This window comes from Artemia sp. Qi Xiang Cuo, chromosome 2, assembly GCF_049724085.1.
Source record: "Artemia sp. Qi Xiang Cuo chromosome 2, ASM4972408v1, whole genome shotgun sequence".
In the NCBI taxonomy this organism is placed as follows: Eukaryota; Metazoa; Arthropoda; class Branchiopoda; order Anostraca; family Artemiidae; genus Artemia; species Artemia sp. Qi Xiang Cuo.
The window spans coordinates 81,691,469-81,714,617 of record NC_142795.1 but is presented as its reverse complement, the minus strand read 5'-3'; the positions used below and the strand labels follow the sequence as shown (position 1 = coordinate 81,714,617).

At 34.2% G+C, this 23,149-nt stretch overlaps 1 protein-coding gene across 1 annotated transcript in view; it reads left to right on the top strand.

Moving 5' to 3' along the window:
• LOC148955688 (organic cation transporter protein-like) overlaps positions 1 to 23,149 on the top strand; it is an 89,052-nt gene that overhangs the window by 65,360 nt on the left and 543 nt on the right. The window contains exon 10 of the mRNA XM_089107883.1: positions 17,204 to 17,340. Coding sequence (XP_088964009.1) covers positions 17,204 to 17,340 — 137 coding nt within the window. The remainder of the gene's footprint in view (positions 1 to 17,203; positions 17,341 to 23,149) is intronic.

The window sequence follows — 23,149 nt, the reverse complement described above, 5'->3', positions numbered from 1 at the left end:
AGGTAGATTATGGAATGTTCTTTTTTTCACAGCTATTTTGTTCTTATTGTTCCGTTCTCTATTTTTGGAGCACTAGGACTGATTTCATCACTGGCTCATAAAATATTTATAGGTAGATTATGATATTTTATTCCTTTCACAGCTATTTTGGTCTTATTGTTCAATTCTCAATTTTTGGAGTACTAGGACTGATTTCAACACTGGCTCATACAATATTTATAGGTAGATTATGAGATGTTCTTCCTTTCACAGCTATTTTGGTCTTAATGTTCCGTTCTCAATCTTTGGAGCACTACGACTGATTTCATCACTGGCTCATACAATATTTATAGGTAGATTATGAAATGTTCTTCTTTTCACAGCTATTTTGGTCTTATTGTTCCGTTCTCAATTTTTGGAGGATTAGGACTGATTTCATCACTGGTTCATCCAATATTTATAGGTAGATTATGAAATGTTCTTCCTTTCAGAGCTATTTTGGTCTTATTGTTCCGTTCTCAATCTTTGGAGCACTAGGACTGATTTCATCACTGGGTCATCCAATATTTATAGGTAGATTATGAAATGTTCTTCATTTCAGAGCTATTTTGTTCTTATTGTTTCCGTTCTCAATTTTTGGAGCACTAGGACTGATTTTATCACTGTCTCATACAATATTTATAGGTAGATTATGGAATGCTATTCTTTTCAGAGCTATTTTGGTCTTATTGTTTCCATTCTCAATTTTTGGAGCACTAAGACTGATTTCATCACTGGCTCACCCAATATTTATAGGTAGATTATGAAATGCTCTTCATTTCAGAGCTATTTTGGTCTTATTGTTTCCGTTCTCCATTTTTGGAGCCCTAAGACTGATTTGATCACTTGCTCATCCAATATTTATATGTAGATTAATTATTTTATTAATTTAAGTGCGATTTTGGTGTTATTTATTTCAGTTATTTATTTTTGTAGCACTAGGACTGATTTCATCACTGGCTCATACATTATTTATAGGTAGATTATGAAATGTTCTTTTTTTCAAAGCTATTTTGGTATTATTGTTCCGTTCTCAATTTTTGTAGCACTAGGACTGATTTCATCACTGGCTCATACAATATTTATAGGTAGATTATAAAATGTTCTTCTTTTCAGAGCTATTTTGGTCTTATTGTTCCATTCTCAATTTTTGGAGCACTAGGACTGATTTCAACACTGGCTCATACAATATTTATAGGTAGATTATGAGATGTTCTTCCTTTCACAGCTATTTTGGTCTTAATGTTCCGTTCTCAATCTTTGGAGCACTACGACTGATTTCATCACTGGCTCATACAATATTTATAGGGAGATTATGAAATGTTCTTCCTTTCAGAGCTATTTTGGTCTTATTGTTCCGTTCTCAATCTTTGGAGCACTAGGACTGATACAATATTTATAGGTAGATTATGAAATGTTCTTCCTTTCAGAGCTATTTTGGTCTTATTGTTCCGTTCCCCAATTTTTGGAGCACTAGGACTGATTTCATCACTGGCTCATACAATATTTATAGGGATATTATGAATGTTCTTCTTTTCAGAGATATTTTGGTCTTATTGATTTCCTTTCTCTATTTTTGGAGCACTAGGACTGATTTCATCACTGGCTCATACAATATTTATAGGTAGATTATGAAATGTTCTTCCTTTCAGAGCTATTTTGGTCTTATTGTTCCGTTCCCCAATTTTTGGAGCACTAGGACTGATTTCATCACTGGCTCATACAATATTTATAGGTAGATTATGAAATGTTCTTCATTTCACAGATATTTTGGTCTTATTGTTTCCGTTCTCTATTTTTGGAGCACTAGGACTGATTTTATCACTGGCTCATACAATATTTATAGGTAGATTATGGACTGTTATTCTTTTCAGAGCTATTTTTGTATTATTGTTTCCATTCTCAATTTTTGGAGCACTAGGACTGATTTCATCACTGGCTCACCCAATATTTATAGGTAGATTATGAAATGTTCTTGCTTTCAGAGCTATTTTGGTCTTATTGATTTCCGTTCTCTATTTTTGGAGCACTAGGACTGATTTTATCACTGGCTCACACAATTTTTATAGGTAGATTATAAAATGTTCTTCATTTCAGAGCTATTTTGGTCTTATTGTTTCCGTTCTCCATTTTTGGAGCACTAAGACTGATTTGATCACTGGCTCATACATTATTTATAGGTAGATTATGAATTTTATTACTTTAAGAGCTATTTTGGTCTTATTGATTTCAGTTCTTTATTTTTGGAGCACTAGGACTGATTTCATCACTGGCTCATACAATATTTATAGGTAGATTATGGAATGTTCTTTTTTTCAAAGATATATTGGTCTTATTGTTCAGTTCTCAATATTTGGAGCACTAGGACTGATTTCATCACTGGCTCATACAATATTTATAGGTAGATTATGAAATGTTCTTCTTTTCAGAGCTATTTTGGTCTTATTGTTCCATTCTCAATTTTTGGAGCACTAGGACTGATTTCAACACTGGCTCATACAATATTTATAGGTAGATTATGAGGTATTCTTCCTTTCACAGCTATTTTGGTCTTAATGGTCCGTTCTCAATCTTTGGAGCACTACGACTGATTTCATCACTGGCTCATCCATTATTTATATGTAGATTATGAATGTTCTTACTTTCAGAGCTATTTTGGTCTTATTTTTTTCCGTTCTCTATTTTTGGAGCACTAGGACTGATTTCATCACTGGCTCATACAATATTTATAGGTAGATTATGGATTGTTCTTTTTTTCAAAGCTATTTTGGTCTTATTGTTCCGTTCTCAATTTTTGGAGCACTAGGACTGATTTCATCACTGGCTCATACAATATTTATAGGTAGATTATGAAATTTTATTCTTTTCAGAGCTATTTTGGTCTTATTGTTCCATTCTCAATTTTTGGAGCACTAGGACTGATTTCAACACTGGCTCATACAATATTTATAGGTAGATTATGAGATGTTCTTCCTTTCACAGCTATTTTGGTCTTAATGTTCCGTTCTCAATCTTTGGAGCACTACGACTGATTTCATCACTGGCTCATACAATATTTATAGGCAGATTATAAAATGTTATTCCTTTCAGAGCTATTTTGGTCTTATTGTTCAGTTCTCAATCTTTTGAGTACTAGGACTGATTTAATCACTGGCTCATACAATATTTATAGGTATATTATGGAATGTTCTTCTTTTCAGAGCTATTTTGGTCTTATTGTTTCCGTTCTCTATTTTTGGAGCACTAGGACTGATTTCATAACTGGCTAATCCAATATTTATAGGTAGATTATGAATTGTTATTGATTTCAGAGCTATTTTGGTCTTATTGATTTCCGTTCTCTATTTTTGGAGCACTAGGACTGATTTCATCACTGGCTCAAACAATTTTTATAGGTATATTATGAAATGCTATACTTTTCATAGATATTTTGGTCTTTTTGTTTCCGTTCTCTATTTTTGGAGCCCTAAGACTGATTTGATCACTTGGTCATCCAATATTTATAGGTAGATTATGAATGTTATTCCTTTCAGAGCTATTTTTGTCTTATTGATTTCCGTTCTTTATTTTTGGAGCACTAGGACTGATTTCATCACTGGCTCATACATTATTTATAGGGATATTATGGACTGTTCTTCTTTTAAAAGATATATTGGTCTTATTGTTCCGTTCTCAATTTTTGGAGCACTATGACTGATTTCATCACGGGCTCATACGATATTTATAGGTTGATTATGAAATTTTATTCTTTTCAGAGCTATTTTGGTCTTATTGTTCCATTCTCAATTTTTGGAGCACTAGGACTGATTTCAACACTGGCTCATACAATATTTATAGGTAGATTATGAGATGTTCTTCCTTTCACAGCTATTTTGGTCTTAATGTTCCGTTCTCAATCTTTGGAGCACTACGACTGATTTCATCACTGGCTCATACAATATTTATAGGCAGATTATAAAATGTTCTTCCTTTCAGAGCTATTTTGGTCTTATTGTTCCGTTCTCAATTTTTGGAGCACTAGGACTGATTTCATCACTGGCTCATACAATATTTATAGGGATATTATGGACTGTTCTTCTTTTCATATCTATTTTGGTCTTATTGTTTCCATTCTCTATTTTTGGAGCACTAGGACTGATTTCATCACTGGATCATCCAATATTTATAGGGAGATTATGAAATGTTCTTGTTTTCAGAGCTATTTTGGTCTTATTGATTTCCGTTCTCTATTTCTGGAGCACTAGGACTGATTTCATCACTGGCTCATACAATATTTATAGGTAGATTATAAAATGTTCTTCCTTTCAGAGCTATTTTGGTCTTATTGTTCCGTTCTCAATATTTGGAGCACTAGGACTGATATCATCACTGGCTCATACAATATTTATAGGGCGATTATGTAATTTTCTTTATTTCAAAGCTAATTTGTTCTTATTGTTACGTTCTCAATTTTTGAAGGCTTAGGACTGATTTCATCACTGGTTCATCCAATATTTATAGGTAGATTATGAAATGTTATTCGTTTCAGAGCTATTTTGTTCTTATTTTTCCGTTCTCAATCTTTGGAGCACTAGGATTGATTTAATCACTTGGTCATCCAATATTTATAGGTAGATTATGAAATGTTCTTCATTTCAGAGCTATTTTGGTCTTATTGTTTCCGTTCTCAATTTTTGGAGCACTAGGACTGATTTCATCACTGGCTTATCCAATATTTATGAGTAGATTATGAATGTTAGTCTTTTCAGAGCTATTTTGTTCTTATTGATTTCAGTTCTCTATCTTTGAAGCACTATGTCTGATTTCATCACTGGATCATCCAATATTTATAGGTAGATTATGAATGTTATTCTTTTCACAGAGATTTTTTTCGTTTTGATGTCATTTCTCACTCTTTTGAGCACTATGACTGATGTCAACATGTTAACATACAATATTTATTGTTTGATTATTGCTTGTTATTTTTTTCAAAGATATATGGTTATTTTTTTTAATGTCTCAATTTTTGTAGCTCTATGACTTATTTCAACACTTTCTAAGAAGATATTTATATGTTGATTATTATATGTTCTTCTTTTCACAGCTATTTTGGTCTTATTGTTCCATTCTCAATTTTTGGAGCACTAGGACTGATTTCATCACTGGCTCATACAATATTTATAGGGAGATTATGAAATATTCTTCATATCAAAGGTATTTTGGTCTTATTGTTCCGTTCTCAATTTTTGAAGCACTAGGTCTGATTTCATCACTTGGTCATCCAATATTTATAGGTAGATTATGAATGTTCTTCCTTTCAGAGATATTTTGGTCTTATTGATTTCCGTTCTCAATCTTTGGAGCACTAGGACTGATTTAATCATTGGCTCCTCCAATATTTATAGGTAGATTATGAAAAGTTCTTCTTTTCAGAGATATTGTGGTCTTATTGTTTCCGTTCTCAATTTTTGGTGCACTAGGACTGATTTCATCACTTGCTCATACAATATTTATAGGTAGATTATGAAATGTTCGTCTTTTCAAATCTATTTTGGTCTTATTGTTCCGTTCTCAATGTTTGAAGCACTAGGACTGATTTCATCACTGGCTTATCCAATATTTATAGGTAGATTATGAAATGTTCTTCATTTCAGAGCTATTTTGGTCTTATTGATTTCAGATCTCTATTTTTGGAGCACTAGGTCTGATTTCATCACTGGCTCATCCAATATTTATAGGTAGATTAGGTAATGTTCTTTTTTTCATAGCTATATTGGTCTTATTGTTCCGTTCTCAATTTTTGGAGCACTATGACTGATTTCATCACTGGCTCATACAATATATATAGGTAGATTATGAAATTTTATTCCTTTCAGAGCTATTTTGGTCTTATTGTTCCATTCTCAATTTTTGGAGAACTAGGACTGATTTCAACACTGGCTCATACAATATTTATAGGTAGATTATGAGGTATTCTTCCTTTCACAGCTATTTTGGTCTTAATGGTCCGTTCTCAATCTTTGGAGCACTACGACTGATTTCATCACTGGCTCATCCAATATTTATAGGTAGATTATGAATGTTCTTGATTTCAGAGATATTTTGGTATTTGTGTTTTCCGTTCTTTATTTTTGGAGCACTAGGACTGATTTCATCACTGGCTCATACAATATTTATAGGTAGATTATTTAATTTTCTTTTTATCAAAGATATATTGGTCTTATTGTTACGTTCTCAATTTTTGGAGCAATAGGACTGATTTCATCACTGGCTCATACAATATTTATAGGTTGATTATAAAATGTTCTTCTTTTCAGAGCTATTTTGGTCTTATTGTTACATTCTCAATTTTTGGAGCACTAAGACTGATTTCAACACTGGCTCATACAATTTTTATAGGTAGATTATGAGATGTTCTTCCTTTCACAGCTATTTTGGTCTTAATGTTCCGTTCTCAATCTTTGGAGCACTACGACTGATTTCATCACTGTCTCATACAATATTTATAGGCAGATCATGAAATGTTCTTCCTTTCAGAGCTATTTTGGTCTTATTGTTCCGTTCTCAATCTTTGGAGTACTAGGACTGATTTTTTCACTGGCTCATACAATATTTATAGGGATATTATGAAATGTTCTTCTTTTCAGATCTAATTTGGTCTTATTGATTTCCGTTCTCTATTTTTGGAGCACTATGACTGATTTCATCACTGGCTCATACAATATTTATAGGTAGATTATGAAATGTTCTTCCTTTCAGAGCTATTTTGGTCTTATTGATTTCCGTTCTCTATTTTTGGAGCACTAGGACTGATTTCATCACTGGCTCAAACAATTTTTATAGGGATATTATAAACTGCTCTTCATTTCAGAGATATTTTGGTATTATTGTTTCCGTTCTCCATTTTTGGAGCCCTAAGACTGATTTGATCACTGGCTCATCCAATATTTATAGGTAGATTATGAATTTTCTTACTTTCAGAGCTATTTTGGTCTTATTGATTTCCGTTCTTTATTTTTGGAGCACTAGGACTGATTTCATCACTGGCTCATACAATATTTATAGGTAGATTATGGAATGTTCTTCTTTTCAGAGCTATTTTGGTCTTATTGTTCCGTTCTCAATTTTTGGAGCACTAGGACTGATTTCATCACTGGCTCATACAATATTTATAGGTTGATTATGAAATTTTATTCCTTTGAGAGCTATTTTGGTCTTATTGTTCCATTCTCAATTTTTGGAGTACTAGGACTGATTTCAACACTGGTTCATACAAAATTTATAGGTAGATTATGAGATGTTCTTCATTTCACAGCTCTTTTGGTCTTAATGTTCCGTTCTCAATCTTTTGAGCACTACGACTGATTTCATCACTGGCTCATACAATATTTATAGGCAGATTATAAAATGTTCTTCATTTAAGAGCTATTTTGGTCTTATTGTTCCGTTCTCAATCTTTGGAGCACTAGGACTGATTTTTTCACTGGCTCATACAATATTTATAGGGAGATTATGGAATGTTCTTCTTTTCAGATCTATTTTGGTAGTATTATTTCCGTTCTCAATTTTTGAAGCACTAGGACTGATTTCATCACTGGCTCATAAACTATTTATAATTATAATATTTAATGTTATTCCTATAATAGCTATTTTGGTCTTACTGTTTAAGTTCTATATTTTTGTAGAACTAGGACTGATTTCATCACTGGCTCATACAATATTTATAGGTAGATTATAAAATTTTCTTCATTTCAGAGCTATTTTGGTCTTATTGTTCCGTTCTCTATATTTGGAGCACTAGGACTGATATCATCACTGGCTCATACAATATTTATAGGTAGATTATGAAATGTTCTTTTTTTCATAGATAATTTGGTATTATTGTTCCGTTCTCAATATTTGAAGCCCTAGGACTGATTTCATCACTGGCTCATCCAATATTTATAGGTAGATTATGAAATGTTCTTACTTTCAGAGGTATTTTGGTCTTATTGTTCCGTTCTCAATTTTTGGAGCACTAGGACTGATTTCATCACTGGGTCATCCAATATTTATAGGTAGATTATGAAATGTTCTTCCTTTCAGAGCTATTTTTGTCTTATTGTTTCCGTTCTCAATTTTTGGAGCACTAGGACTGATTTCATCACTGGCTCAAACAATATTTATAGGTATATTATGAATGTTCTTCTTTTCAGAGCTATTTTGGTCTTATTGATTTCCGTTCTATATTTTTGGAGCACTAGGACTGATTTAAACACTGGCTCCTACAATATTTATAGGTAGATTATGAACTGTTCTTCATTTCAGAGCTATTTTGGTCTTATTGTTCCGTTCTCAATATTTGGAGCACTAGGACTGATTTCATCACTGGCTCATACAATATTTATAGGTAGATTATGGAATGTTCTTCTTTTCAAAGCTATTTTGGTCTTATTGTTCCGTTCTCAATTTTTGGAGCACTAGGACTGATTTCATCACTGGCTCATACAATATTTATAGGTAGATTATGAAATGTTCTTCTTTTCAGAGCTATTTTGGTCTTATTGTTCCATTCTCAATTTTTGGAGCACTAGGACTGATTTCAACACTGGCTCATACAATATTTATAGGTAGATTATGAGATGTTCTTCCTTTCACAGCTATTTTGTTCTTATTGTTCCGTTCTCAATCTTTGGAGCACTACGACTGATTTCATCACTGGCTCATACAATATTTATAGGCAGATTATGAAATGTTCTTCCTTTCAGAGCTATTTTGGTCTTATTGTTCCGTTCTCAATCTTTAGAGCACTAGGACTGATTTTATCACTGGCTCATACAATATTTATAGGTAGATTATGAAATGCTCTTCTTTTCAGAGCTATTTTGGTCTTATTGTTTCCGTTCTCAATTTTTGAAGCACTAGGTCTGATTTCATCACTGGCTCATACAATATTTATAGGTAGATTATGAACTGTTCTTGCTTTCAGAGCTATTTTTGTCTTATTGATTTCCGTTCTCTATTTTTGGATCACTAGTACTGATTTCATCAATGTATCATACATTATTTATAGGTAGATTATAAAATGTTCTTCATTTCTCAGCTATTGTGGTCTTATTATTACGTTCTAAATATTTGGATCACTAGGACTGATTTAATAACTTGCTCATCAAATTTTTATAGGTAGATTATGAAATGTTCTTCCTTTAAGATCTATTTTGGTCTTACTGTTTCCGTTATCTATTTTTGGTGCACTAGGACTGATTTTATCACTGGCTCACCCTATCTGTATAGGTAGATTATAGAATGTACTTCATTACTTAGCTATTTTGGTCATATTGTTTACATTATCCATGTTTGGAGCACTAAGACTGATTTCATCACTGGCTCATCCAATATTTATAGGTAGATTATGAAATGTTCTTCCTTTCAGAGCTATTTTGGTCTTATTGATTTCCGTTCTATATTTTTGGAGCACTAGGACTGATTTCATCACTGGCTCATACAATATTCATAGGTAGATTATGAAATGTTCTTCTTTTCAGAGCTATTTTGGTCTTATTGTTTCCGTTCTCAATTTTTGGAGCACTAGGACTGATTTGATCACTTGGTCATCCAATATTTATAGGTAGATTATGAATGTTCTTCCTTTAAGATCTATTTTGGTGTTATTTATTTCAGTTCTCTATTTTTGGAGCACTAGGACTGATTTCATCACTGGCTCATAAATTATTTATAGGGATTTTATGTATTGTTCTCCTTTTCATAGATATTTGTGTATTATTGGTCCGTTCTCTTTTTTTGAAGCACTAGGAATGATTTCATCACTGTATCATACACTATTTTTATGTTGATTATAAAATGTTCTTCTTTTCAGAGCTTTTTTTGTCTAAGTGTTACATTCTCAATATTTGTAGCAATAGGACTGATTTCAACACTGGTTCATTCAATATTTATAGGTAGATTATGAAATGTTCTTCATTTCACAGCTCTTTTGTTCTTAATGTTCCGTTCTCAATCTTTGGAGCACTACGACTGATTTTATCACTGGCTCATACAATATTTATAGGGAGATTATGAAATGTTCTTCTTTTCAGAGCTATTTTGGTCTTATTGTTTCCATTCTCAATTTTTGGAGCACTAGGACTGATTTCATCACTGGATCATCCAATATTTATAGGTAGATTATGAAATAATCTTCCTTTCAGATATATTGTTTTCTTTTTGATTTCCGTCATAAAATTTTGTATCCATAGGACTGATTTAAATATTGGATCCTACACTTTATCTATGGATTTTTTGAAATGATATTTCTGTATGAGATGTTGTTGTCTTATTGTTCAAATATCATTCTTCTTAGCAATTGGACTGATTTATTAAATGTCTCATCAAATATTTATAGGTAGATTATGAAATGTTCTTCTTTTCAAAGCTAATTTGGTCTTATTGTTCCGTTATCAATTTTTGGAGCCCTAGGACTGATTTCATCACTGGGTCATACAATATTTATAGGTAGATTATGAAATGTTCTTCATTTCAGAGATATTTTGGTCTTATTGTTCCGTTCTCAATCTTTGGAGCACTAGGACTGATTTCATCACTGGCTCATCCAATATTTATAGTTATATTTTGAATGTTCTTCATTTCAGAGATATTTTGGTCTTATTGATTTCCGTTCTCTATTTTTGGAGCACTAGGACTGATTTAATCACTGGCTCCTACAATATTTATAGGTAGATTATGAAATGTTCTTCCTTTCAGAGATATTTTGGTCTTATTGTTCCGTTCTCAATCTTTGGAGCACTAGGACTGATTTCATCACTGGCTCATACAATATTTATAGGTAGATTATGGAATGTTCTTTTTTTCAAAGCTATTTTGGTCTTATTGTTCCGTTCTCAATTTTTGGAGCACTAGGACTGATTTCATCACTGGCTCATACAATATTTATAGGTAGATTATGAAATGTTCTTCTTTTCAGAGCTATTTTGGTCTTATTGTTCCATTCTCAATTTTTGGAGCACTAGGACTGATTTCAACACTGGCTCATACAATATTTATAGGTAGATTATGAGATGTTCTTCCTTTCACAGCTATTTTGGTCTTAATGTTCCGTTCTCAATCTGTGGAGCACTACGACTGATTTCATCACTGGCTCAGACAATATTTATAGGGATATCATTAGATGTTCTTCCTTTCAGAGCAAGTTTGGTCTTATTTGTACGTTCTCCATATTTAGAGTGCTAGGAGTGATTTCTTCACTGGCTAATACAATATGTATAGGGATATTATGAAATGTTCTTTTTTTCAGAGATATTTTGGTCTTATATTTTACGTTATCAATTTTTGGTGAAATAGGCCTGATTTCATCACTGGCTTATCCAAAATTTATAGGTAGATTATGAAATGTTCTTGTTTTCAGAGCTATTTTGGTCTTATTGATTTCCGTTCTCAATCTTTGGAGCACTAGGACTGATTTCATCACTGGCTCATACAATATTTATAGGTAGATTATGAAATGTTCTTCCTTTCAGAGCTATTTTGGTCTTATTGTTCCGTTCTCAATTTTTGGAGGCTTGGACTGATTTCATCACTGGCTCATCCAATATTTATAGGTAGATTATGAAATATTCTTCTTTTCAGAGCTATTTTGGTCTTATTGTTCCGTTCTCAATTTTTGGAGCACTAGGACTGATTTCATCACTGGCTCATCCAATATTTATAGTTAGATTATGAAATGTTCTTTCTTTCAGAGCTATTTTGGTCTTATTGTTCTGTTCTCAAGTTTTGGAGACAAGGACTGATTTCATCACTGGCTCATCCAATATTTATAGGTAGATTATGAAATATTCTTCTTTTCAGAGGTACTTTAGTCTTATTGTTCCATTCTCAATTTTTGGAGCACTAGGACTGATTTCATCACTGGCTCATCCAATATTTATAGGTAGATTATGAAATGTTCTTCCTTTCACAGCTATTTTGGTCTTATCGTTCCGTTCTCAATTTTTGGAGAACTAGGACTGATTTAATCATTGTGTCATCCACTATTTATGTGTAGATTATAAAATGATCGTCTTTTCCAATATGTTTTTGTCTTATAATTCCTTTCTCTATCTTTGAATCACTAGGACTGATATCATCAATTTATTATCCACTATTTATAGTGCGAGAATGGAATGTAATTTTTTTCAGAGCTAAATTGTTGTTATTTTTAAGTTCTCAATGTTTTGAGCCCTAGGACTGATTTCATCACTGGCTCATCCAATATTTATAGGTAGATTATGAAATGTTCTTCCTTTCAGAGCTATTTTGGTCTTATTGTTCCGTTCTCAATCTTTGGAGCACTAGGACTGATTTCATCACTGGCTCATACAATATTTATAGGGAGATTATGAAATGTTCTTATTTTCAGAGGTATTTTGGTCTTATTGTTCCGTTCTCAATTTATGGAGCACTAGGACTGAATTCATCACTGGCTCATCCAATATTTATAGGTAGATTATGAAATGTTCTTCCTTTCAGAGCTATTTTGGTCTTATTGTTCCGTTCTCAATTTTTGGAGGCTTGGACTGATTTCATCACTGGCTCATCCAATATTTATAGGTAGATTATGAAATATTCTTCTTATCAAAGCTATTTTGGTCTTATTGTTCCGTTCTCAATTTGTGGAGCCCTAGGTCTGATTTCATCACTGGCTCATCCAATATTTATAGTCAGATTATAAAGTTTTCTTTTTTTCAGAGCTATTTTGGTCTTATTGTTCTATTCTCAATTTTTGGAGCACTAGGTCTGATTTCATCACTGGCTCATACAATATTTATAGGTATATTATGTAATATTCTTCTTTTCATAGCTATTTTGTTATGATTGTTCCATTCTCAATTTTTGAAGCACTAGGTCTGATTTCATCACTGGTTCATACAATATTTATAGGTAGATTATGAGATGTTCTTCGTTTCACAGCTATTTTGTTCTTAATGTTCCGTTCTCAATCTTTGGAGCACTACGACTGATTTCATCACTGGCTCATACAATATTTATAGGCAGATTATGAAAATTTCTTCCTTTCAGAGCTATTTTGGTCTTATTGTTCCGTTCTCAATCTTTGGAGCACTTGGACTGATTTCATCACTAGCTCATACAATATTTATAGGAAGATTATGAAATGTTCTTCCTTTCAGAGCTATTTTGGTCTTATTGTTCCGTTCTCAATCTTTGGAGCACTAGGACTGATTTTATCACTGGCTCATACAATATTTATAGGGAGATTATGAAATGTTCTTCTTTTCAGAGCTATTTTGGTCTTATTGTTCCGTTCTCAATTTTTGGAACACTAGGACTGATTTCATCACTGGCTCATAAAATATTTATAGGTTGATTATGAAATGTTCTTCCTATCAGAGCTATTTTGGTCTTATTGTTCCGTTCTCAATCTTTGGAGCACTAGAACTGATTTCATCACTGGCTCATACAATATTTATAGGTAGATTATGAAATGTTCTTCTTTTCAGAGCTATTTTGGTCTTATTGTTCCGTTCTCAATTTTTGAAGCACTAGGTCTGATTTCATCACTGGCTCATCCAATATTTACAGGTAGATTATGAAATGTTCTTCCTTTCAGAGCTATTTTGATCTTATTGTTCCGTTCTCAATTTTTGAAGCACTAGGACTGATTTCATCACTGGCTCATACAATATTTATAGGTAGATTATGAAATTTTATTCTTTTCAGAGCTATTTTGGTCTTTTTGTTCCATTCTCAATTTTTGGAGCACTAGGACTGATTTCAACACTGGTACATACAATATTTATAGGAAAATTAGGATATGTTCTTCCTTTCACATATCTTTTGGTCTTAATGTTCAGTTCTCAATCTTTTGAGCACTACGACTGATTTCATCACTGGCTCATACAATATATATAAGCAGATTATAAAATGTTATACCTTAAAGAGCTCTTTTGGTCTTATTTTTCAGGTCTCACTCTTTGGAGCACTACGACTGATTTCATCACTGGGTCATCCAATATTTATAGGCAGATTATGAAATGTCCTTCCTTTCAGAGCTATTTTGGTCTTATTGTTCCGTTCTCAATTTTTGGAGCACTAGGACTGATTTTATCACTGGCTCATACAATATTTATAGGGAGATTATCAATTTTTGGAACACGAACCGTTCTCAATTTTTGGAACACTAGGACTGATTTCATCACTGGCTCATAAAATATTTATAGGTAGATTATGAAATGTTCTTCTTTTCAGAGCTATTTTGGTCTTACTGTTCCGTTCTCAATTTTTGAAGCACTACGACTGATTTCAACACTGGCTTATCCAATATTTACAGGTAGATTATGAAATGTTCTTCCTTTCAGAGCTATTTTGGTCTTATTGTTCCGTTCTCAATTTTCGGAGCACTAGGACTGATTTCATCACTGGCTCATAAAATATTTATAGGTAGATTATGAAATGTTCTTCCTTTCAGAGCTATTTTGGTCTTATTGTTCCGTTCTCATTCTTTGGAGCACTAGGCTTGATTTCATCACTGGCTCATACAATATTTATAGGTAGATTATGAAATGTTCTTCCTTTCAGAGTTATTTTGGTCTTATTGTTCCGTTCTCAATTTATGGAGCACTAGGACTGATTTCATCACTGGCTCATCCAATATTTATAGGTAGATTATGAAGTGTTCTTCCTTTCAGAGCTATTTTGGTCTTATTGTTCCGTTCTCAATTTTCGGAGCACTAGGACTGATTTCATCACTTGCTCATCCAATATTTATAGGTAGATTATGAATTGTTCTTCTTTTCAGGGTTATTTTGGTCTTATTGTTCCGTTCTCAATTTTTGGACCACTAGGACTGATTTCATCACTGGCTCATCCAATATTTATAGGTAGATTATGAAGTGTTCTTCCTTTCAGAGCTATTTTGGTCTTAATGTTCCGTTCTCAATTTTTGGAGCACTAGGACTGATTTCATCACTGGCTCACCCAATATTTATAGGTAGATTATGAAATGTTCTTCTTTTCAGAGCTATTTTGGTCTTATTGTTCCGTTCTCAAATTTTGGAGCACTCGGACTGATTTCATCACTGGCTCATACAATATTTATAGGTAGATTATGAAATGTTCTTCTTTTCAGAGCTATTTTGGTCTTATTGTTCCGTTCTCAATTTTTGGAGCACTAGGACTGATTTCATCACTAGCTCATCCAATATTTATAGGTTGATTATGAACTGTTCTTCTTTTCAGAGATATTTTGGTCTTATTGTTCCATTCTCAATATTTGGAGCACTAGGACTGATTTCAACACTGGTTCATACAATATTTATAGGTAGATTAGGAGATGTTCTTCCTTTCACAGATATTTTGGTCTTAATGTTCCGTTCTCAATCTTTGGAGCACTAGGACTGATTTCATCACTGGCTCATACAATATTTATAAGCAGATTATGAAATGTTCTTCCTTTCAGAGCTATTTTGGTCTTATTGTTCCGTTCTCAATCTTTGGAGCACTGGGACTGATTTCATCACTGGCTCATACAATATTTATAGGTAGATTATGAAATGTCCTTCCTTTCAGAGCTATTTTGGTCTTATTGTTCCGTTCTCAATCTTTGGAGCACTAGGACTGATTTTATCACTGGCTCATACAATATTTATAGGTAGATTATGAAATGTTCTTCTTTTCAGAGCTATTTTGGTCTTATTGTTCCGTTCTCAATTTTTGGAACACTAGGACTGATTTCATCACTGGCTCATAAAATATTTATAGGTAGATTATGAAATGTTCTTCCTTTCAAAGCTGTTTTGGTCTTATTGTTCCGTTCTCAATCTTTGGATCACTAGGACTGATTTCATCACTGGGTCATCCAATATTTATAGGTAGATTATGAATGTTCTTCCTTTCACAGATATATTGTTCTTATTGTTCCGTTCTCTATTTTCGGAGCACTAGGACTGATTTCATCACTTGCTCATACAATATTTATAGGTAGATTATGAGATGTTCTTCTTTTCAGAGTTATTTTGGTCTTATTGTTCCGTTCTCAATTTTTGGAGCACTAGGACTGATTTCATCACTGGCTCATACAATATTTATAGGTAGATTATGAAATGTTCTTCTTTTCAGAGCTATTTTGGTCTTCTTGTTCCGTTAACAATTTTTGGAACACTAGGACTGATTTCATCACTGGCTCATAAAATATTTATAGGTAGATTATGAAATATTCTTCTTTTCAGAGCTATTTTGGTCTTATTGTTCCGTTCTCAATTTTTGGAGCACTAGGACTGATTTCATCACTGGCTCATCCAATATTTATAGGTAGATTATGAAATGTTCTTTCTTTCAGAGCTATTTTGGTCTTATTGTTCTGTTCTCAATTTTCGGAGCACTAGGACTGATTTCATCACTTGCTCATCCAATATTTATAGGTAGATTATGAGATGTTCTTCTTTTCAGAGATATTTTGGTCTTATTGTTCCGTTCTCAATTTTTGGAGCACTAGGACTGATTTCATCACTGGCTCATCCAATATTTATAGGTAGATTATGAAGTGTTCTTCCTTTCAGAGCTATTTTGGTCTTATTGTTCCGTTCTCAATTTTTGGAGCACTAGGACTGATTTCATCACTGGCTCACCCAATATTTATAGGTAGATTATGAAATGTTATTCTTTTCAGAGCTATTTTGGTCTTATTGTTCCATTCTCAATTTTTGGATCACTAGGACTGATTTCATCACTGGCTCATCCAATATTTATAGGTAGATTATGAAATGTTCTTCCTTTCAGAGCTATTTTGGTCTTATTGTTCCATTCTCAATTTTTGGAGCACTAGGAATGATTTCATCACTGGCTCATCCAATATTTATAGGTAGATTATGAAGTGTTCTTCCTTTCAGAGCTATTTTGGTCTTATTGTTCCGTTCTCAAATTTTGGAGCACTTTACTGATTTCATCACTGGCTCATAAAATATTTATAGGTAGATTATGAAATGTTCTTCCTTTCAAAGTTATTTTGGTCTTATTGTTCCGTTCTCAAATTTTGGAGCACTAGGACTGATTTCATCACTGGCTCATACAATATTTATAGGTAGATTATGAAATGTTCCTCCTCTCAGAGCTATTTTGGTCTTAATGTTCCATTATCAGTTTTTGGAGCTCTAGGACTGATTTCTTCACTGGCTCATCCAATATTTATATGTAGATTATGAAATGTTCTTCCTTTCAGAGCTATTTTGGTCTTATTGTTCCGTTCTCAATTTTTGGAGCACTAGGACTGATCTCATCACTGGCTGTAATAACTCTACCAGAAACAAAGGACAGAGCCCTCCCTGAAACAATTGAGTCTGCTGTTGAGCTTGAAGAGTACGTATCATTTAATTTCATTATTTGCAAATAATTTCTTCAATAGTTCGGTTACTATATTTATTTTTTATTCTAATTTGTTTATTATTATGATTATTTATTTCAAATTTTTTAATTTTTCTAAATATTTTATTGTTCTATTATTACAATTTCTATTTTATTACTATTTTATCCTGTAAAAAAAATTCAAATCGCAAGAAAAATGGGTTCGTAAGAAAACATAACAGTTCATGGTAACAAATTGTAAGGAAAAAGTGATCCGTGCTAATAGATATGCTCCACATTTGAACGTCATATTAAAACCACCCAAGCTTTAAATCCTTTGAGACAAACCCAGTACATTTAGCTCAATTGACATATACAAGTTGTTGTTTATTTTGTTATGATGCAACTCAAAAATCAAAGGCACTCATGGCATTAAATTAATTCCAAATTATACAAAAAAGTACTAGAACTCATATTTTTAATTCAAAAGGACCTTCTAGCAATATTCGACAATCGTCTGTTTGCTTCAACCAGCCCTCATAACCCTAGTAAAAGGAGCATTTGTGAAGAAAGGAGTATGGAATCTTTCAGCCATGAAGGGCTCTATGTGCCCTCTATGTTGAGTTTCAAGTATCAAAATACCTTTGCGTTTTTCATAAAGCTTGCTAATTAGCCAAACCGTCGAAAACATGGCTTTTGCACAAATGAAATTTGAAGGCCTTGGTATCAAAAATTTTTACGGATATTATTTTGCGCCGTTTTTTTTTTTTTTTTTATTATTATTATTATTATTGAAAACCCATCATTCACATAACATGATAAGACAGAGTAGAAAAAAAAGCAAAGAATAAAAAAAGTAAACAAACAAAACAAAAACACATACACAAGGAACCAATTATTGCACTAACTCTTGTCATAGCAACAATAACTAACTATAAAAACAAGACATGAATAAGAATCAAATATAAATACTACTGAACTAAATATGATCATGACACAGATATACAAGAATATTATTGAATTAAAACAGGATACCAATCATTTCGTGAAGAATTAAGTTTTCGGTTATACTTAGCAATTAATTTAAAAATTGCAAGATCAGAGTCATAGAGTTTAAATTTTCTAATCAAGGGAGAATTCCGAGGCCAAGGTGGTAACCGAAGCAAAACCTTCGCGAACTGAAAAAAATAGACCAGACTTTCAGACAATCAGTTCTAGTCAACAGCTTCCGGAACGGAGGTATATAAAAAATTTGAAGGAGGGCTACAGCATTGAAAAGGCTAGCTAATAGCAGGCGGCTGAATCGAACTTTTTCTACAACAATCGATACATAAGAAGCAGATATACGTCGTACAAGATGGTCTAAGAGCAGGGATCTGGTATGGCGTAGCGATGAACCATTGGGAAGACCTAGATAAAGGGGTGGTCAACGGCTCTAAGGGTCGAAGACATCGCCAAGTGCTGTAGAGGACGGTGGCTCACCTTTCCAATTAAAAAGCACTATTTCTGACTTATCAGCATTGAAACGAAGGCCAAGTTTAAGATACTCCTGTTGAAATGTGACAAACACCTCATTAATTCTTTGGAGGGTACGGTTGAGATTTAAAACATCATCTGCGTAACAAACTAGAGACAGATTCAATGAAGATAGTATTGGAGATGTAGGGCACTGGTCTTGAGCATCCAACACACAATTATTGAGAATATTAGGAGAAGAAAATACTCCTTGACGTGCACATTTCAAGACAGGAATGAGTTTCGTATGTGGAATAGGAGGTACATTTTATCCAGAGGTAGTTTCAGGCGAACACATTATCGAGAGTACAGATCTCGAAGACAGTGAATCACAAAGGAATTTTGTCCACGTTCGGCCACTTTGAGGAGTATAAATTGGTGAAATGGTGAATGAGCTAATTAAAGGCGCGTCTGATATCGTGACTAGCGATAATTAGTCATTCTCCTGAGGATTAAGCATCAATTAGTGCATTGGCTACAATTGTGAGGGCATCAGCACAACATATTCCCCGCTTGAGCCCGAACTGGTGAGGTGGAGTGTAATATGTCAGTTCAAAGTCAGATCAAAAAAGAAGTTCGAAGACTTTGCAAAAGGAAGTCGCAATCGTAATAGATGGAAATTATGCACATTCTGAGTTTTGGTTTTCTTGTTGTTTTTTTCAGGAATTGGGATAAGATCTCTAATGCAAAAAGAAGAAGGTACAATTCGCGGTGTAAAAATCATCTGCATTAAAAGTGCCAAGTGTTGGACTGATCCCCCAACCTTCAAATGCAAAGCGCTGATGTGGTTAATAATATTGGATGATTTAAGTTTTTAGTTCCCAATGACGTCTAGGATTTATGCTGTGCTAACAACGAAATCTGCACAATTTTATAAAAAAAAAAGTTCAAGGCTCTGATCAGGAGCAGAAAATTTGGATTCATAGTAGGCATACCATTCCTCATCAGGAATATGAGCCGCAGAGACAGATCAAGGAGACCTCTATCTGAATATAAATCTAAAAAGAATATGTCTATCATTTTTAGCACTTGCCAATTGACGTTTAATAGGTTTCTAAAATGAAGAGTAGGTGCTGTGAAAAATATTCACAGAACCAGTTAAAGGACGGTCGCAATGCTTCCAGAGGTTGAACCAAAATGTCGCTTCGAGGTAAGGAGCAACGAGACCAGGGATCAATGACCAGCCTGGAATGATATCCTTACGTACTTTCCGAACTGGGACAGCTTTATTTTCGGCAAAACGAAAAGCATGGCTGTTTCATAGACATACATATCCAGGCAAAGTCTCACGTTATATATTGATAATTTAGTTGATCTTTTCAAAAGTTGGAAAGAAGCCCCAAATTTTAATAAGAATAAAACCCGTAGAAGAAGAAAACAAATCAAATTGGATTCCAGCCAAATCCCGACGGGTTTTAAGCCTAGGAAGAACCGCGCAATTATTCTGTTTTTTGAAACCGTGGAGTTGGACAGAGGGCGCAATAGATAATTTTGACTAATTGATAGTCAAAAATAGTCTTTACCACTTCAGCAGAGAAACTGTGGAATACAGCGGCATGATCTAGATTAGAAGTTCGAGCAGATTTGTGCATATACGGAAAATTTACATTTTTCGGAATAAAGACGGCAATTATACCTGTATTATTTATCTGACTAATTTCGTGATTTTCTCGCGTTTTAGGTCTTTATTTCTCTAAATAATTTAATAGGTAATACATATTACCTTTTAGAAATGGTTAAGTTACAATATTATAAGAGATTGGTTAGGGTACATGCTACAACTTATACACAGGCTCTTAAGGGGCTGTGCGTGTAACTGAGCCCCCGTGTAACTGAACCCCAGGCAACTAAACCCCTGTAAATGAACCACCGTGTAACTGAACCACCGTGTAACTGAACCACCGTGCAACTGAACCCCCGTATAGGCTAACCGAACCCTCGTGCAAATGAATCCTCGTGTAACTGAACCACCGGGCAACTCAACCCCATTTAACTAAAACCTCGTGTAACTGAACCCCCGTGCAACTGAACCACCGTGTAACTGGACCCCCGTGCAACTGAACCCTCGTGCAACTGAACCACCGTGCAACTGAACCCTCGTATAACTGAACCCTCGTTCAACTCAACCACCTTACTTACATTGGTTAAAACACAATAGGGTTATGAACCATAGTTATTTAACTATGGTACAGTTATTTAACCTTTGAACTGTTTTAAATAAAATGGCCGTCCCAAAATTTAGATCGGATGTATTTGGGGAAAAAATAGGGTGGGGTGCAAGCCCTCCGTTCACTTTTAATTCTGAAAAAGTGCACTGGAAATATTGATTTCCAATCGAATGAGCCCCCCCCCCCAAAGTTCATACAAATTTTTTTCTACAAAAACCTTATGTGTTAGCAATGAGCAACTAGCTTAACTTACAGCTCTTGCCCCAGATGCTGCTGGTGGGGTTGTTAACCCCAAAGGCAGAGTTATTTGATCTTTATACTATATTGAACAAAAAGATTTATTTTTATTTTGATCAGATGTATTTAGGGGGGGGGTGTCGGTTAAGAGGGAAAGGCTGATTGTCCTGTGATTACCTTTGATTCTTCGAAGTTGAACTTGAACTTTTAATTTCCAATCGAATGAGCCTCCTTCAAAGTTTTTACGATCATCCCTTCTATAAAAACCTTAAATTTTAATGATTAATAAGTTTTAAGAATATACGGACTGTCAATGTAGGTGAATCTGCAATTTTTTTTGGAACAGCTTAGCGTATCACGATTAAAATTCTGGTGCATCCACCTTTTGCTACTGCCATTAGTACTGATACTACTGCAATACATTCAACTCCATTTTTACTTTTCCAGCTCCTATTAAGACTTCTGCTACTATTAAACTAGCACTATTAAGGCTACGCACATCAAGTTGAAAGTTTGACAGAATGAGGTATTTGAGGTGGAACTTGAACTAAATCAAAAGACACTATGTGTATGCAGATTTTCAAAATGGTATTTCTTAAAAAGAGATTTGTGTATTAAGTTGGAACTTTCATAGAGTGCTTAAAGGGAAAGTCAATTCACCAAAAGGAAATATGTGCACGCTCAGGCCTGGATTTACCACTAGGTCTCAAGGCCCGGACCTAGAAGCGCATCATGCTAGCAGGAACAATAAATTATCACTGAGTAATTTTTTCCTGACAAAAACTGGACTGATTTGATTTATCGTCGCCAGGTGCACTTTGCCGCCACGCTGCCTATTTACACAGAAGTGACTTTAAAACAACAAAGAAATTCCATGGTCACTTATAAACTGTCAGATGTCTCCCAAGAATGGTAGCTAAGAGTTCGGCAGTACCCCTCTCTTTCATCACTTTTCGCTCATCAGTTGTGTTCTGTTAACACACAGTTACATGGTTACACACTGTTACAGTTACATGGGGGTTCAGTTACACGGGGGTTTAGTTGAACGGGGTTGAGTCGCAAAGGGGTTCAGTTAAAGGGGGTTCAGTAGCACGAGGGTTCAGTAGCACGAGGGTTCAGTTGCACGGTGGTTCAGTTGCACGGGGTTCAGTCGCACGGGGTTTGGTTATACGGGGGTTCAGTTGCACGGGGGTTCAGTTACTTGGGGGTTCAGTTACAAGGGGGTTGAGTTGCACGGGGGTTGAGTTGCACGGTGGTTCGGTTATACGGGGGTTCAGTTGCACGGAAGTTCAGTTACACGGTGGTTCAGTTACACGGTGGTTTAGTTACAGGTGTTCAGTTGCTTGGGGTTCAGTTACACGGGGGTTCAGTTACAATAGAACCCTCTATTGAATTAAGAATTTACTCTTAAGAATTTACTCTTAAGGGAGATCTAGGTTTGTTTTCGCTGCATAAGGAAAAGTTACTACAAGATGTAAAATTTTGGCTGAAAATTATCCAACTAACAGATGAGAGGCTTATGGAAGCCGCATATTTTGAATTATTACAGCAAGGTAGAAAAAGATCGTGGCCGTTCCATGTTAAAGCCCTCCTTGATAAAGCCGGACTTTCATACGCTTGGAATAAAGGTCTTGGTCCAACAGGCGATCCAGAGAAAATTTATCGGAACCTAAAACATGTTCCGGAGAATCAAGAGATCCAACTCTGGCATGAACAGATTTGAAAACTTGAAGCCTTGCGCCAGTATTCTAAGATAAAGGAGTCTTTTAGACTAGAATATTCTTTTAAGCAAAATTTGCCACCGGAAAACTTGCGTCTGTGGTTCCAGGTCCGAGCGAATGGTTTGCCCTTAAAAAGTAGATTAAAAGTATTTGAAAGAAATGCTCAGGCCCGAGATCATGTTA